Here is a 17425-nt window from a genome sequence, read left to right on the forward strand (position 1 = left end):
GGCAAAGTCGCTGTACAGTGGTTCCCAACCTTTTTCACTTGTGTATCCCTTGGCAACCTAGTTCCCTAAAATTGTATCCTCATATTAGCAAACCCATGACATAATTCTTTTTGCATACCACCAAACGCTCTGGCGCATACCCCAGGTTGGAAACCACTGGTGTAGTGGATAAAATGTTGAGTGAGAATCTGGGAGACTCTGATCATATCTCATTGAGCCTTAGAAACTTTCCGGGTGAACTTGTGCCAGCCACATGCTGTTTTGGGTCCCCACTGGGGAGAAAGGCTGGGGTGTAAATAAAATAAATAAAATTATAATAAAGCACAGAACTGTATGAAAAAGGAAACAAGTTTTATCCACCCACTCCCATTTCATTCGATAAATCTGACCTAGCCAAGAATATAGTGTGAAATGAAGCATGTGTGAAAAAGTGAAGACGGGAATCAAGGAAGATATTGCACAGAAAACACACACACAATCTAACAGAAGTTTGTAGAATCGCGTCCCTCGGGGGTTTTTTGCAAGGAAAAGGTAGATAAAACTGGAATGTGGATAAGATGGTCTGTCTAATGGATCCATCCCCTGATAATGGACGGAAACCTGGAAGAAAATTCAATTAAGGCGTAGCAGGGAATGTCCAACCCAACAGAGATTCTTACTGGACAGGCTGGAATCCTCCTCATTCCCTTCCTCTTTCACTCCTCGACAGAGCTGACCTGGTTCAATGACTGAAGAGGACGGTGGATCCATGGCAGTTTCCCACTGCTCCTTCTCAGGTAACCCAAGAAGTACCTGAAAAACCAGAGACGATCCAATGACTCAAGACAGATTGCCAGAACAATCAATGGGCAGGCAAAAAGGAAGAAGTCTCATTCCGTCTGCTCTTCCTGACATGGCATTTTCTGCCTTGACCTGGGTGGCTAGCCTGGTCTCACTAGATCTCAGAAGCTAAGAAGGGTCAACCCAGTTTAGTACTTAGATGGGAGACCATGAAGGAAATCCAATACTGCTATGCAGAGATAGGCAATGACAAACCACCTCTGAGGGTCTCTTGCCTTGAAAGCCCTACAGGGTTGCTGTAAGTTGGTTGCAATTTTACATGACTTTAAACCTGCTGGGAATTCCATGCTTGGGACAGAATTCTTAGGCATGTAGGGTCTGACTTGTATCAGGAACAGGGCCTAGGAGAGAGAAAGACTTAAGAGTCTCTACTATAAGATTTCCCTGAGCTGAAATGGTCTCAAGAAAAAGAACTGATTGTCAAGTCGCAACCAATTCATGGTGACACCATCCAGACAGGAGAAGATCAGAGGTGGTTTGCCATTGCCTGTCTCCATGTAGCAGCCCTTGTCTTCCTTGGTGGTCTCCCATCCAAGCACTAACCAAGGCCAATTCTGCTTGGGGAAGTGGTTAAGACCAGCGGACTCTAGAGAACTAGGTTTGATTCCCACTCCTCCACATGAGCAGTGGACTCTAATCTAGTGAACTGGATTTGTTTCCCTACACATGAAGTCTGTTGGGTGACCTTGGGCTCGTCACAGTCCTCTGAGAACCCTCTCAGCCCCACCTACCTCAGAAGGTGTCTGTGGTGGGGAGAGGAAGGGAAGGGCTTGTAAGCCACTTTGATACACCTTCATAGTAGAGAAAAGTGGGATATAAGAACCAACTCTTCTTCTTCTTCTTCACTCCCAAGTCCAGCTAAGTTGTGCTATTGAACAGAGGAAGCTGCCTCATCTTGAAACAGACGGTTCATCAAAGTCAGTATCATTTCCCCAGACTGGCAGGGTCTCAAGGAACAAAAGAGAAAGGCAAAAATACAAGAAAGTACAATATATTGTGTTTTGTGTGAAACACGTGTGTATACCACGCACACCTGGGACCGTCTGCGTGCCAAGTAGATGCGCTACCACTCAGCCACGTCCCCTCCCCAAGGCTATTCAAGCTGCTACGGCCCCAAGCAAACATTAGAAGCTCCTCCAATAGTACCAAATAGCAGCTCTGCCCGAGGAGCTGTTACTAGGTTCAGAAAAAAAAATGGATTGCTGGGAGTGGGAGTCCAAGGCAGCAGTGGTGGGTTAGGATCCAAAATGTTAGTAACAGGTTCCCATGGTGGTGGGATTCAAACTGTGGCGTAGCGCCAATGGGGCTGGGCGGGGCACAACGGGAACGTGGCCGGGCATTCCAGGGCAGAGGCATTCCTAGGCAGAGCTGTGGCTTGGAAGGCGCAGCCACTGCGCCGGTCAGCTTGGAAGGAAAGCGAAGTGCACGCAGGCACGGAGGCTGCCACACACGCCAGTGCACCTCCTGCTAGACTTCTTCAAGTTCTGCGCGCTACTGCTGAGAGGAGGGGCGTAACTAAGGCAAAAATCACGTGGCAAAATCACCAAATAGTAACCCCCTCTCGGCACACACAAATAATTAGTAACCTACTGTCGGGAACCTGTGAGAACCCGCTGGATCCCACCGCTGGGTCAAGGCCCTCTTTCCTGAATGCCACAATTCTGATCCAAATTGGGCCCATGTGAGTAGTCGACAGGACACGGAGTGGACACATATACAACTTATTGTTAGGCCCTCATCGTCATTGTAGGTAGAATGCCCCAGCTTCAGCCCCCCAATATTAAGAGAGCTCAGGTGTTGGGAAAGGTATGTCTTCATGTGAGAACAGGGAGAGGGGCTGCCAATCAGAGGAGGCAATACTGAGCGAGATTGATCAATTGCTTGACACAGGGAGGCAGCTTCTGGCCATACACCTAAACCCTGGGCTATCATCTATCTAGGATGGATAATAATTCTGACTGCTTGGTTTGAAGCACCAGAAATGTCTCAAGTGAATACATGACAAGCATTTAATGGCACCGTTATAACTTGGTGTCGCCTAGGATTGCCAAATGTAGTTGGCAGGCCGGCAGGAACATGTAGGGGACAGGAACAATTTCTTCAGCACCATGCTAGTGTGTGATGTCACTTCCAGAGCAAAACTGGAAGTGACAACATCGACCGAGACAATGTTCTAGGATTCAACAAGAACTCTATAGTAAATCACAAAGTTTTGGGTGTATAGTGGAGCATCTCATGCAATGAAGGCCTGCCCCTGCCCCTCCCCCCTTGACAGTGTCCTCACCTGTTCTTCCCAATCCTTCTCCCGACTCAGTAGGAAATCTTCTGCCAAGGCCACCGCCTGACCACATGTCTCTGGCCCACCTTCCCTGACCCAGCTCTGAATTTCCTGAGGCAAGATGGTCAGGAACTGCTCCAGGATCAGCAACTCCAAGATCTGCTCCTTGGTGCATCTTTCAGGCCTCAGCCAGCAGTGACAGAGCTCCCGGAGTCGGCTGCAGACCTCTCGAGGCCCCTCAGTCTCTCGGTAGCAGAAATGCCTGAACCGCTTGCGCTGGATCTCTACGCTGACATTCTCGTCACCCTGCAGGCCACCCTTCAATTTCTTGCCATGTTCAGCATCCAAGATGCTCTCATGGACTGGAGAGATCTGGGTTGCCCCCTCCACTTGATGAGGCAGGCCAGTGTCACTGTCTTTCTTCAAGGCGACGAAGGATAACTCGTCGGAAATCTTATTATCCCATGGCACCCGTGGGTCATCTCTTTCTGCATGATGGGGCTGTAGAGTCTTCAGAAATTCCTGCCATTGGGTTTCCCAGAGCTGAGCCAACCTTTCCTCTGGTTCCTGTTTAATTAGTGGCGGCGCTCTCTCTTCAGCAGTCCCAGCCTGGTCAAAACTTGTGGCCTCCTCCCATCTTTCCATTTCTTCCTCACTCACGAGACCCACCTCTTCCATTTTAATCCCCTCAGGCAACTCACAAGCAAGCATATTGTGAAATGAGCGGTCCACAGTTGCCATCCCACCTCCTTCTTTTGTCACGACTTCCCCCTTGAAGCAGGTGGGTCCGTTTCCTGCCTCTTTCTGCAGGGGAAAGTTTTAGCTTTTTGCTTCAGACTCCAAAGTTCAGCTCGTTCACAAAAAGGCCTGGGTTCGAAAGATCATGCCGGAAGTCATAAGAAAGGATCTGATTGCTTTCAAGGCCCACAGGAAGGACTTCACCCTGAAGAAAAGGAAACACAACCATTCATTTTCTGATACCATTTGATTGTCAAATTCTCTTTTAAAAATGCCCACAGCAATCACTAGAACTACAGCTGCCAACTTCCAAGTGGGGACTGGAGATCTGGAATTATAACTGATTTCTAGACTACAAAGATCAGTTGTCCTAGAGAAAGCAGTTCGTTTGGAGGATGGACTTCATAGCATAATACCTCACTAAGGTTATGCTCCTTTCCAAACTCCATTCTCCCTCCCTATTGTTCTATCTCCAGATCGCGAGGAATTTCCCAGTCGGGATCAGGCCACCCTAACTAATATCAATAGCTACTGAAACTTTTAAAAATCTCATTATAAACTTATTTAAATATTTCATTATCTTAATTACCTGTTGGTTTTTAAATAGCTTGTGGAATCCACCATGAGGTGGCCTATAAATAAGATAACACCTAAACAGGGTTTGGGAAGGGGAAGATTATAAATCACTTCATAAACACAATTTAACAGTTAAAATAAGAAAAATCTTATTTACCAGCTTAGAGGGGACAACTTGCTACAGATACCTATAGTTACACTGTCCCTCAACAGACAGGGAAGCAATTGCTTACTAACAGATGCATGGCAGCGGATCACTTCCCAGTGGAAACAGGCGCCTCCTAAAAATGACTGGATTTTGAGAATGTGGAAAATATACAGTAATTCCTTTCTAAATGAATGAACCAACATAGAAGTCTTGAAGAAGACTTCCCATCATGCCCCAGTCCCACAATAGCCTTTAATGAAAACAAAAAACCTTAACCTTATAAAGCAATCATCATTCATACTGTTTTGGTAGCACTTCTTGTGTGCTCTTAACACTTCACAAATATTATGTTCTTGTTGTAAGACCCAGTATTGGCAGCAAACAGAGGAATCTTGTTTTTAAAGTACTGTACTTTTCTGGAATTCTCTTTCTCATGCAATCTTTTTTAAAAAAAAACAAACACACCCTATTTTTCCAAGTAAGAAATAGGATAAAATAAAACTTAAAACTGTGATACGTGGAGAGAGAGAGAGGCCCCTTCCGCACATGAAGAATAATGCACTTTCAATCCACTTTCAATGCACTTTGAAGCTGGATTTTACTGTGTGGAATAGCAAAATCCACTTTCAAACAGTAGTAAAAGAGGATTGAGCGTGCATTATTCTGCTTTTGTGGAAGGGGCCAGAGAGAGACAGATAAAGACAGATAGGAAAAAAACCTCCTCTAACATCAGAGGATCCCTGTCCACCTGACTAACCTGAACCGGAGCCCTTCGGGGATCGGGCGGTATAGAAATTGAAACAATAAATAAATAAATTCTGGCTACCTGGACTGGGAGTACAACATGGGGTTACCACATGCTTCCTCCCTGCCCTGCTCCTTTGCCTTTTACAGCAGCCTATGTACTGAGATTTTTATTCTGCCCCTCCTAAAAGCACACAACAAGAGAGCAAGCAACTGGCCCAAGGTCACCCCGCAACCTTCTCCGGATCTTTATTCCCCCATCCCATCACTTTCTCTCACCACTAGAAAAAACTTTACCTGCTTAATTCCTACGTCTCACCCCACTAATGACTGCGGCTGATACAACTGTAAATTTAATCATGTAAAAACCACACTGGATCAGGCAATCTATCTAATCCAACACTGCATTTCCCCCGGTGGAAAAACAGGGCCTCAGAGAAAAGCGCAGAAACCAGAGCTTCACATGGCTGCCCAACCACTGGTATTTGCAGGCAGACTGCCTCTGAACATGGAGGGTTTATTTTCACTAGAATGGCTGGTAGCTGCAGAGGGACCACAAATTTATCCTGTTCCCAAAGCGCTCTCTTTAGTAAGAAAGAAAAGCCTTTTTAAAGGCAAGTGAGTTTTGATTCGTGCTGTTCAGATTTTATTTTTGTTATGCCAGGCTGTACTATCTTGCCCATTTTTAAATACTGCTTTGGTTTCTAACAAGATTTCCAGGGCATAAGCTTTCAAAAAAACAAAGCTCCCTTTGTTGGAGGTTGGACTTGTCTACCTTGTTCTATCAACCATCTGAAACCTGGGTCAGTCTTGTGATTTTTAAAATGATGTTTAATGAACTCATTGCTGCCGCAGCTATTGCAAAGCGCAGCTGTAGAGTAATCGATCAAACATTATAGACCAGTGGTGGCGAACCTACGCCACGGGTGCCAGAGGTGGCACTCCGAGCCCTCTCTGTGGGCACGTGCAAACAGAGTGCCCCTCCCATACACATCTAGGCTGGCCTGGGCCACTGGGCTCGATTATTAGCATTAAACCTAAGACCTAGTTTTGTGGAAGCAGTGTAGGTAACCCTATTAAGCGCTGTTAAACCCCACTGATTTTCATGGGAAGAACTAAAGCGTGATCCTTTACTTGGGAGTAAGCTTGGTTGCTGGCAATGGGGCTTGCTTCTGAGTAAACCCTCCCAGGGTTGTGATTCACCTGTTGGAAGAGTTGCCCGGTTGCTTCAAAGCAAAGCAACTGATGACCACTGACTACTCCTGAGTAACTCACGCCTTGGAGACAACTCTTTTTTTCTAAACTAAAACCTCAGTATTCAGGTTAAATTGCCGGGTTGGCACTTTGCAATAAATAAGTGGGTTTTGGGTTGCAATTTGGGCACTCGGTCTCAAAAAGGTTCGCCATCACTGTTATAGACTAAAAATCCAAAATGCAATATCATATATGCCCCAAAACTGGAACAATGCATCCAGGCGAGGCGGGATGACCCAGAGAAATAAGCAGGCGGGGGAACTGCTTTGCCTACTGACTTAACGCTGCAAACACCGGAGTAAGAACTTCCCGGATCGCACAACGTTTAGCCTAAATGGAGCGCGTTTGGAACAACATCCTTGCAAAAGGAGGCGGGAGGTGGACTGGAGGGATCGAGGGCAGAAGGATGCCTGTCCGGTTTCTTCTTTCTCCCGCCTTCCTTTTTGCAGGATCCCGTCCCCCCGCTTTGCAAACCCCAGCCGGATCCTCGCCGTTCACCTTGCAAGCCACGCCTCGACGTCTCGTGGGGATCCAAATAAACCCGGGGAAGGGAACGATCTGCAAGCCCGGGTTCCCCTCCAGCGGGGGGGGATGAGAGAGGGAAAGGGAGCGATACAGGAAGGCCCTTCCCTCGCATGCCTCCCCTCCTGCGCAAATCTCCGTGGGCTTTTCTAGGCTTTTCCGTGCGAGGAGCACAGTCGGTTTTAACCCTTTCGGGGAGGAGAGTTTGCTGCGTCAAAATCGAAGGGGGTTTCTTGTGGACCCTGGAAAACTAGTAGTGGGAGAGTTTCTTTCCTTTTCTTTCCCCCGTTTTATTTCTTGTGTGCAATTTTTTTATTTGTGCTTCAAAATCAAAGTCAGAAGCATTCACAAAAAATCAGAAATTCACCAAATTATTTCATGCAGTCTTCCAGATTCTTCTGCACTGAATGTTAACCCTCAAACCCTGGCCATCAAGCATCGAAATGAAATTTAATCTTTAATCTAATCTTTAATTAAAATTTAATTTAGTCGTTAGCATTATTATTAATTATTGTTAATTAAAAGTCTCTTTTCTCTATTGGGGAAGAGGTTGTTTTAGACAAAAGGCTTCAGCAGTTCTGTCTTCTTTGTACGTGTTTATTTATTTAAGGAAATGGTCATCCCACCTTGCTTTGCCTTCAAAGAGGTGAAAGCTGAGTAGGTGGCAGCTCATGAAAAAGAAGGAATGGCTGATCTTGGCAAGCGATTTGTTGCAAGAGAAAATTGGGGAATAGTTAAGAATATAACTGTCTGGTAAGAAGAGAAATAAAATGTGTTGTCACAGAGGGGCTTGTAGGGCTGCCAACTTCTAGGTACATCCTAGAGATCTCCAGAAAGACAACTGATTTTATAGCCTACAGAGAAATTTCCCCGTGAAGAGTGGCTGCTTTCAAGGGTGGACTCTATAACATTAAGCCCCATGATCCGTCTTCCCAGGCTTCGCTCTGAAATCTCCAGGAATTTTCCTTCTTGATGTTACATTACCCTAAGAAGGGTAATGTTACTTGCCAGGTCAGATTGCCAACCTGCAGAAGGAGCTAGATGGTCTTCTAGAAAGGACATGGCTTCAACTCCTTGATCATGCTACAATACCTCTGTTTGTGTGTTAAGGGCCATCAAGCCCCTTCCGACTTATGGTGACCATATAAATTAACATCCTCCAAAATATCCTATCATAAATAGCCTTGCTCGGGTCCTGCAAACCGAGGGCCATGGCATCGTTTATAGAACCAATCCATCTCATGTTGGGTCTTCCTCTTTTCCTGCTGCCTCAAAGTTTTCCTAACATTGTTATCTTTTCCAGTGACTCTTCTATTCCTATAATGTAGTCAAAGTATGATAGCCTCAGTTTAGTCAGTTTAGCTTCTAAGGAGAATTCAGGCTTCATTTGATCTAAAACTCACTTATTTTTTTACTTTTGTCTGTCTATGGTATCCATACAACTCTCCTTCAATATCATGTATCAAATGAATCTTACTTTCTTCCTAGCAGCTTTCTTCGTTGCCCAACTTTCACACCCGTGCATAGTAACGGGGAATATTATGACACGAATTATGTTGATCTTGATATGTTCTGCATAGGGATTGCAACTAACAAATTCTCTAGTTGTTCCTAGGATACCACACCCAAAAGAAGAATGCTAACATGTGCAGCATTTGAGAAAGACAAAAAGTTCTGTGGGAAATTTAGACACAAGTGGACTTAAAATTTACACGCAAGTAGACTATAATCGCTGTCCAGTAAGTGATAATTTGAAGAGTCAGTTTTGACTGTTTCCTGCTTATTTCATAGACTTGCAGGTCTGTTCTGCCGTGCTGTGTTGTGCATTTATTGTATAAACTAGCATTAAAGCCCATTTTGAATTAAAATAAAATGGGTTCAAGAAGGGGGGAGGGATGGGGACCCCTTCCTCCTCCTCTTTCCCTCCAGGAGAACAGCCCAGATTGTTTAGGGGGGGGGGAGCTCAGAGTTGGGGGAAGGTGGGCGGGAATGGGATGGAATGTTGTGAGTCCTGCACACCCATTGGCTGGGGGTTTGTCGCTGGACATTCTATCCCTTAGGCAATTATGTATAAGGATGACAAAAGGCTCTCATAGTTTCCCCCTTTTCTGTTACAGCTTCCACAGCTGCCCGACAAGCATAAATTCATACAGAGCCTCTGCCATCCCTGTCTTTCCATGCTAGCCAAAGCAGCACCTTTTAAGTTTCTGCCTATTGGGCATCTATGAAAATCACAGAGATATAGCAGATTGAAAAACTGGGCTTTTGTGTATCTTTAGCAACCTTCAGGCCACTGGGAAAGGCGCCTTTCAGGAGCCCCATTTTTATTATTATTTATTTCATGGAGTTTACTCTGTTTTAACTGTTCTGATTTGAAATTCATATTTGACTTGTTAGCCACCCCAAGACCTCCTACAGTGGGGGGAGGGGGGAGAATATAAATCTAGAATATAAATAAATTAAATATAAATAAATAATAAATAATTCTTTAAGGAAGTTTCACATAAACATCTATAGAGAATTTATTCCATCCATAAGCTCTGAGTCGCCACAGTTTATGCTGGAATCCATTTTTGTTAGTCCTTAAGCTGCTGGTGGATGTCTGTTTTATTTCACTGCTACAAATACCATAACTACCCGTCTGGAATTATTCCTTCAGGAGAACCCCCCCCCCCCCTCACATGATTATATGAGTAATCACAGATTCCAGTCACTAGATGTCACTGCAGTCCACCAAGCAAAAGTTAAAAGAGTTTCCCTAATCCCTACCCCACTCCCTGGAAAATTTAACTCAACCCAAAGGAAATTTTTTAATAAGCACTGATCATTAGTGCTATCCCTGACAGAGGTTGTTAGTGGGATCTTAAAAATAAAGAAAAGAAATGAAAGCTAGAGGTTCTATTTTTTGTACTGAAATAATTTGTACATCACAGGAAACAGCAGCTGATAAACCAATGGCTGCTGTTAGGTCTCAGTCCTTAAGCCAATAAACAGACTTTTTATTGTTGATCAGTAGCATTTACTGAAGGCAGTAAGTCAATAGTCCCTATTTTGAGAAAGCTAGTTCTGGAGATCTGGTTTTCCCCTGCCGGAGATAATGCACGGCTATGATAATGGGAGCATCTCCCCCTCCACAAAAGTGGACTGGCCCCCCCTCCCTCATGCCACCCCCCCCTCCAATTTCTTTTTATCTTTAAACCTGGGGGTGGCGAACTGTTTCAGTGCAGCCTGCCTTATATGAGGTTTATCGTTTGGATTTTATGATTTTATATCAATCAATCAGTCAATCACTAAGCCTTTATTGGCATATAATACGGATTAAAACAGATAAGGATAAAATAAAATACTCTGATTTCTCTTCAAATCGCATAAATCTTTCACCTTTCACTAAAGATTTCCGTGGAGAGGATTTTATATCAATTGTATTTTATTGGTTCTGGTGGATTTTCCAGGCTGTGTGGCCGTGGTCTGGTGGATTTTGTTCCTAACGTTTCGCCATGGCCACGCAGGCCGGAAAACCCACCAGAACCAGTTGAATCCGGCCGTGAAAGCCTTAGACAATAAATTGTATTTTATCTTTGTTATTAGCTGCTCTGAGCCTGCTCCAGCAGGAAGAGTGGGATAGTAAATATAACAACAGCAATAACATTTCCAATCTCCACCAGCAAGTCCCCCCCCCCTCTTTCTCCTGGTTCGCCCCACTCTGTCCAACCCTGGTGGGGTGGGGGGGGGCTGCTCTTTCCCCTCCCTGAAGAAATTGCAAAGGCCATTTTGCATTGGTAGGTAGGGAGAAAACAGTGGGAGGGGGTGTGTTTTCCCCCCAACTTAGGGGCAAAGGTCCCCCCCACTGTCTCTGCCCCACAGAAACTGATGCCAGCCAGTTGTGCACCTGGGGCCTCCTTCCCTCTAAAGCAGGCATGCACAGCACAATAGCCTTGAAAGCAAAAAGCAAAGGAAGAAAAGCAGGGTGGGAACAATATGCATTGCAGGGGTTACAGATGCCATATCCAGTCCTGGAGACATGTCAAGAATTGGCATGAAGAGGCCAAACTTTGACAGGGAGCGAGGGCCATCCCGAAGAAAAGGCTCTGGGGCTGCCCCCTGGCTCCTCACCCTTATCCCTGAGAGGCACGTGGGCGGGGGCAAGTATCCAGGGCCTTCCCTGCATTTCAAGGGACTGAGATTTGCAGGGTGGGTTGAAGGAATGTCTGGATGGACACTAGGGGGCAGGGGACTTGTGCATCAAGGAGAAGGAAAGAGGAAGGTAGTTGGAGGACGGGGAGTTTTTAGGGAAATATTCTCCCCTGCACCCACAGCAGGGTCTCTCAGAGGTCAGTGGCTGACTCGAGAGCAGACATGGGGAGCAGATATAACACCCCACTCTCAATACAGGGGGGCTAAGCCAGTGGGGATCCCCTCACACTTCTGCGATCTGCACTGGGCCACCTGGAATCTCATGCCTTTGGAAATGATGTGCTGAGTCTGCAGTCTTCTTCCGCCTCCTCTGGGCCTTCCCTCCTCTGGATCTCTCCTCAAAGTTTGCAGCAGGACAGGGAGTCCTGACCTAACTCTGAAGTGGGAAGGGGGAGTGCCCTGGCTTCCAGCAGAGTCAGGGACTCAGCACCCAAGAATGGATTGGGCACGGTTAGGAGGAAATACAGCCAGTAGGGCTGGGGGCGGGGGGCGGATGGATTAATAAGGCAGGATCTTCCCCCGTAAAGAGTGGCTAAGTGGAGGAGAGAAATGTCCAGCCAGCAATTCCACAGCCTTCCTTGATCAACCCCAGGATCCTGAGCATTGTCCCAACACAAATCCAGATCATTTTTAAAGCTATCCAGGTTATTGGCCATCACCACCTCCTATGGCAGCATATTCCAAATAACAATCACGCGTTGCATGAAGAAATGTTTCCTTTTATTAGTCCTAATTCTTCCCCCCAGCATTTTCAATGTATGCCCCCTGGTTTTAGTATTGTGAGAAAGAGAGGAAAAAATGTATCTGTCAACATTTTCTATATGCATAATTTTATAGACTTCAATCATATCCCCACTCAGATGTCTCCTCTCCAAACTAGAGTCCCAACGCTGCAGCCTCTCCTCATAAGGAAGGTGCTCCAATCCCTCAATCATCCTCATTGCCCTTCTCTGCACTTTTCCCATCTCTTCGATAATCTCTTTCCATTTTTCAGGATGGTTAAGCCAACAGTGTCTTTCGTGCTCCTTAATACGAGTCTGGATGCTGCGTTTTGTAGTTCCAATATAGACCTTTCCACAACTGTAGGGTATGCAATAGACTCCTGCAGAAGTGAGGGGGCCTCTCTTGTCCTTTGCTGAACATAGCACAAAATACACTGTCCACTAAACCATCCTGAAAAATCTGCAGTAGCAGAACATGCTCTAAACAAAACTGGACATAACATTTTATTTGGAAATACTGAAATTCTGGAAAACTCGTAAGGAGATTGCAAATGCCTTAGCAGACCAGGTGCTTGGGAGAAGCAGCAGCAGCAGAATAGGTTAGAGCACTGGTCCCAAAATGGATCCTTGGGGGACACCACTCCCTACATCTCTCCATTGTGGGAATTTCCCATTTACACCCACTCTTTGCTTCCTGTTTCTCGACCAGTTTTTAATCCATAGGAGGACTTCCCCTCTTATTCCTTGATTGCTGAGTTAATACAATTAAATGTGTACTTTAAATCCCAATTTGACCAAAACATGCTCCCTCATCCAGATGTGTAAAGTCTGGCTGTGGTTGCTCAGTGGTGATCAAAAGACATTCTGTTAATGCTCAGACACATTGTCAGCCAGTGGATAGCTAGGTAGAAAACAAAAAAGTATTTAAAAATTAGCCCAGTAACATAAAGGAACATTCACCAAATGTTCAGAAAATACTTTATGCAAACAAATGCACACAGGCGATGGCAATCACACTAATGCACCAATATATTGAGTAATGATGTAAAACACAATGGTAATGTCACCAATGACAATTCTCATTTACTCATAACCAATAAATTCAGTACCATAATAATACAACGTGATTTTCGAAATTTAGTCTTGTTTAAGAAATTATAGATGTCCATACTAAGATTTGTCTGAGAAATTATAAATATCCAAAAGTTCTTCTCCTTGAACACTTCGTGCGTACTGAGGCGTTTTTGTAATCTTTTTTCGTAATCTTTTTCAAGAGAAGTAGGCTGTTGAAATAATCTTTAGTAGAAATTTCTTTTGTCACAGTAGTCTTCTATGTAGATAATTATTCTCAAATTAATTATGAGCCTTATTGGAGGATTCTAGAAAATATAAATGTACCAACCAAACATTCAGTACAAATATCCATGTATAATAATCCAAGTATTATTTCATAATTATCACAGTTAGGTACAGCTTCTACATAAACTAGATTTTATATATACAAAAATAATGACCCCCTGAACCAAACCTTATCTAAATTGGGTGGTATCATCAGGAGAGTCTCCTAAAAAATTCCTGAAATTTTGGTGCTGCTAGCCTAAAAACTGAAAAACACTAAAAAATACAAAACACACACAAACGAACCTGACATTTTTGCGCCCTCCACTGGGGAGGGGGGTGCCCAGGGACATGGGGTACCCCATGTCGCTAGGCAAACACGCCACAGGTGCATCCCTACCAGAGGCGTTCCTCCCATTGGGCAAAGTGGGCAGTTGCCCTGGAAACACGGCCAATGGGGGGGTGCAAAAACTGCAGGTTGGATTTGTGGGGCGCGACAGTGTTTTTCTGGTTTTTTAACAACTTCAGGGAGTGCAGTTTAGGCTAGCGCAATTTCAGGGATTGTTTGGGAGAATCTCCTGGGAATATCCTGCAAAAGGTTTGGTGGTTGGTTCTGAGAGATCAAAGTTATGGACTCCCAAAGGGGGTGCCCCATTCCCCATTGTTTCCAATGGGAGCTAATAGAAGATGGGGCTACACCTTTGAGGGGTTGATGGCACTGGACCCTGAACAAACTTCACCAAACCTGGGAATTGTCATCAGGAGAATCTTTTTGCACAGTACCACCCAGTTTTGTGAGTTTAGTTGAGGAATCCAAACTATGGACTCCCAAAGGGGTGCCCATCATCCATTATTTCCAATGGGAGACTAACAGAAGATGGGGAGCTACACATTAGAGGGTCCATGGCATGGACCCCTGGACAAACTTCCTGGAAACTGGAGTGGTATCATTGAAGTCTCTAAAGATACCCTGAAAGTTTAGTGCTGCTAGCTTAACAATTGCACCTCTGCCAGCGGGCACCTCCCAAATTCCCCAGATTTTCCTTTTAAATCCCCCCACCTTTGACATGGATTTAAAGGGAGAATCTAGAGGTTCTGAACTAAATACATTGCAAAATGATGCTGTTTCCAGGTGGGGAGAATCAACCCAAAATAGCATCTCACTTTCAATGTTGTTAAACTAGGAACTAGATTCTCCCTTTAAGATTAGTTAAAAGGAGGAGAATCTGAACTCCTAGTTAAATACCATTGAAAATGATGCTTGACTTTGGGGGACGGATTCCAGCGTCCTTGTTTTAAACTAGAATAGATTCTCCTTTAAGAGCATTGAAAGTGATGCTGTTTCCCCAATTGGAGGACTGGATACAACACCATAAAATATTTTCATGGCAGTATCAGAAACATTTTGAAAGCTTATTTTGAAAATGTTTTCAAAATTATTTCTGCTGTGTGGCATGGCTTATTGCTGTGCTCCAGATTTGTGGTTAGGGCATGTTCTATAATGTGATGGGTGACTTTGAAACAACCTGGTGTGAAATCGTGCCTGCTTGGTCACAGTGGGGGAAATTTGGCTTGCCTTACATGGGGGCCAAATTCCAGTTGCCTAGATCGGGGGTGGGAGCCTGCGGCTCTCAGATGTTCAGAAACTACGAAAGTTCCATCCAGCCCCTGCCAGCGCAGCCCAGTGGTATTTGGGCTGATGGTGTAGCGGATTCTGGAGGAAACGCAAGGATTCTAACCTAGGTATCCTCCATTTAGCTACAAGGGGGGGGGGTGCACGTTGCATTGGGCATGCGCCTGGGGGGGGATCAAACTCAGGTTTTGCCCAGGGCTCCAGTTTGCCTAGTTACGCCACTGATCCCTACATTTTTGGCTTTACCTGCTAAAGCAGTCATTTGGTGGCTGCTTCACCTGATCTAGCAGCCATTTTGGAGTCACACTCAGCATATTATATCAGGGGTCCCAGGCTCAAAAGGAGGGGGTGCTTGCTGTTAGCTGCCAGACAATAGCAGTAACACTTTAACTAAGGCATGAAACTCTCAGCATTGTTTCCTGTGGTTGTTCTAAAGCCCCCAAATGGCAACCAAGTTATTATCAGTACAACATTTATTACAATTTAAAAATGCTCAGTAAACTTAATATTTCATTGGCAATAGAACCCATTTAGTATTAACTAGCGGGGCCTGGCCACGCGTTGCTGTGGCTTATTGTGGTGAAATGGAAAAGGAACAGTAGCAGCAAATCAATTGCAGAGGCCAGCAGTACGTGCTCATGCAAACACGCAGCCTGATACTGTGCGATGTCATTGATGTGTGTGCCCGCATTCCTGGTGGGGGGTGGGGAATGGAAAGGCACCCCTCCCACACATCTAGGCTGGCTGGTCATGATCCTTTACCTGGGAGTAAGTTTGGTTGGTGAGTAGCAGGTTGTAGCTTCTGAGGAAACCCAACAACCACTCTGAAGAAGCATGATGCAGCCATTCAAAGTATGTCACAGTTGCTGTACCAAGCTTACACCTGAGTAATGCATGCCTGGTTTTCTTAACTGTAAGTGCAGTATTCAGGGAATCTAGGGTGCCTGGCCCCTCCCTCCCGTCCCTTGCATGTCGCCCCTCACTCTCTTCCCTTCCTCACTTCTCTTCCCTTGCATGCCACCCCTCCCCCTCCCTCCCTCCCCTTTCCCTCCGCTAGGGTGGGTGGGTCATACCAAGATGCTGGGCCCCTGCCTCCCCTCCCTTGCATGCCACCCCTCACTCTCTCCCCTCTCTCACTTCTCTTCCCTTGCATGCCTCCCCCTCCGTCCCTTTCCTCTCCCTCCCTCTCTTCCCTTGCATGCCACCCTTCCCTCTCCCTCGTATGTATGTGTATGTGATTCACTTCCACTCAAGTTACTGCCTATGTACTGTTTCACTGCTCATATCTGGCCATCTGAGTGAACATTCTAAGCTGCACTAACATTCTAAGGGTGACAGTTACACACAGGCAGCTGCATGTCCTTCACCATGGAGCGTCAGGAAAAAGGCGTTTTACCTGGACCAGGTGTGAAATTTCAGGTATGAGAACATCTAAAAACACTCTCACCTGGCTGACTATAGTGGCTGGGAATTTTCAGAGGAATTGGCCCAGCAGTTACTACCACTAACAAAAACACTGTTAGCTTTTTATATATAGAGATTATAGGAAACAAGAACGACTTAGACGTTGGATGTTTTAGCATAAAATTTACTGGAAAGTTTCCTCTATTCCCACCACTGTCAACCTTCTTCAACCGTGCAGTTAAGAGGAATTCTTGATAATTCTTCCAGCTCTGGGGTAAACATTGGAACCAGCCTCCTGTCTGAAGGAAGGAGAGGGCACTGGAAAGAGATCCCGTCCAATGCTTCCAAAGAGTCCCTCACATTTGAGGCCTGAACAAAGACACCAGCAGAGATGCTGCCTGGACTCTCAAACTCCAACAGAACATTCCAGACCACAAAGTATGGAGTACAAGAGCTCTTGGGTGCCTTGTGGCAGGTGTCATGCAGGGGTCCTCTAGCTCTACTTCAGGAGCCCATCGGCCAAATAGGACTGGAACCACCAGAGGATGATGCCTCCAATCACTGTCTTGGTACAGAAGTATACCACCATCTAGGGTATGAACGGAGAATTAGAAGAGAAACTCTCCCCCTTTCCCGTCTGTGCCACAACATGTCTTCCCTCACAGCCACTGAAGCAGCTGCAGCTCCAAACCCCCGCCTGAAACTTTCATGGAGAAGGAACCCACATCCAGTTGTTTTTAAACCTAGGGACTGATGTCACTTGTCTGAGATGTTTAGACCGGAAGATTGCACTGGTAGGTTTCTGAACCTCTCATCCGCAACAGGAGAACTTGAAAGCATTCTGACAATTTCAAATATGAGGTATCCTTTTTTCATATGTGGTGGTTGTGTACAGAGTCTAACTCCTTTTGGGGCATAATACTCAAAGAAATACAAAAAATATTAAAGATAAGAATGGTGAAAAAACCCCAAGTTTTTCTTTTGGGACTACTGGGAGGTGTCATCCCAAATTAATACAGATTGCACTTCATGTA

At 45.3% G+C, this 17425-nt stretch overlaps 1 protein-coding gene and 1 non-coding gene across 2 annotated transcripts in view; one reads left to right on the forward strand and one right to left on the reverse strand.

The window, feature by feature from the left end:
• Positions 1–17425, reverse strand: part of LOC125429873 (zinc finger protein 84-like) — a 35157-nt gene that overhangs the window by 12316 nt on the left and 5416 nt on the right. The window contains exons 4-6 of the mRNA XM_048491414.1: positions 11214–11319; positions 3125–3931; positions 660–792 (exon numbers count right to left, since the gene is read on the reverse strand). Of these exons, the coding sequence (XP_048347371.1) occupies positions 660–792; positions 3125–3931; positions 11214–11319 (1046 nt within the window). The remainder of the gene's footprint in view (positions 1–659; positions 793–3124; positions 3932–11213; positions 11320–17425) is intronic.
• LOC125430373 lies at positions 10444–10554 on the forward strand. Its single transcript, XR_007244156.1, has one exon. It is a non-coding gene; the product is annotated as a U5 spliceosomal RNA (small nuclear RNA).

This window comes from Sphaerodactylus townsendi, linkage group LG03, assembly GCF_021028975.2.
Source record: "Sphaerodactylus townsendi isolate TG3544 linkage group LG03, MPM_Stown_v2.3, whole genome shotgun sequence".
Lineage (NCBI taxonomy): Eukaryota > Metazoa > Chordata > Lepidosauria > Squamata > Sphaerodactylidae > Sphaerodactylus > Sphaerodactylus townsendi.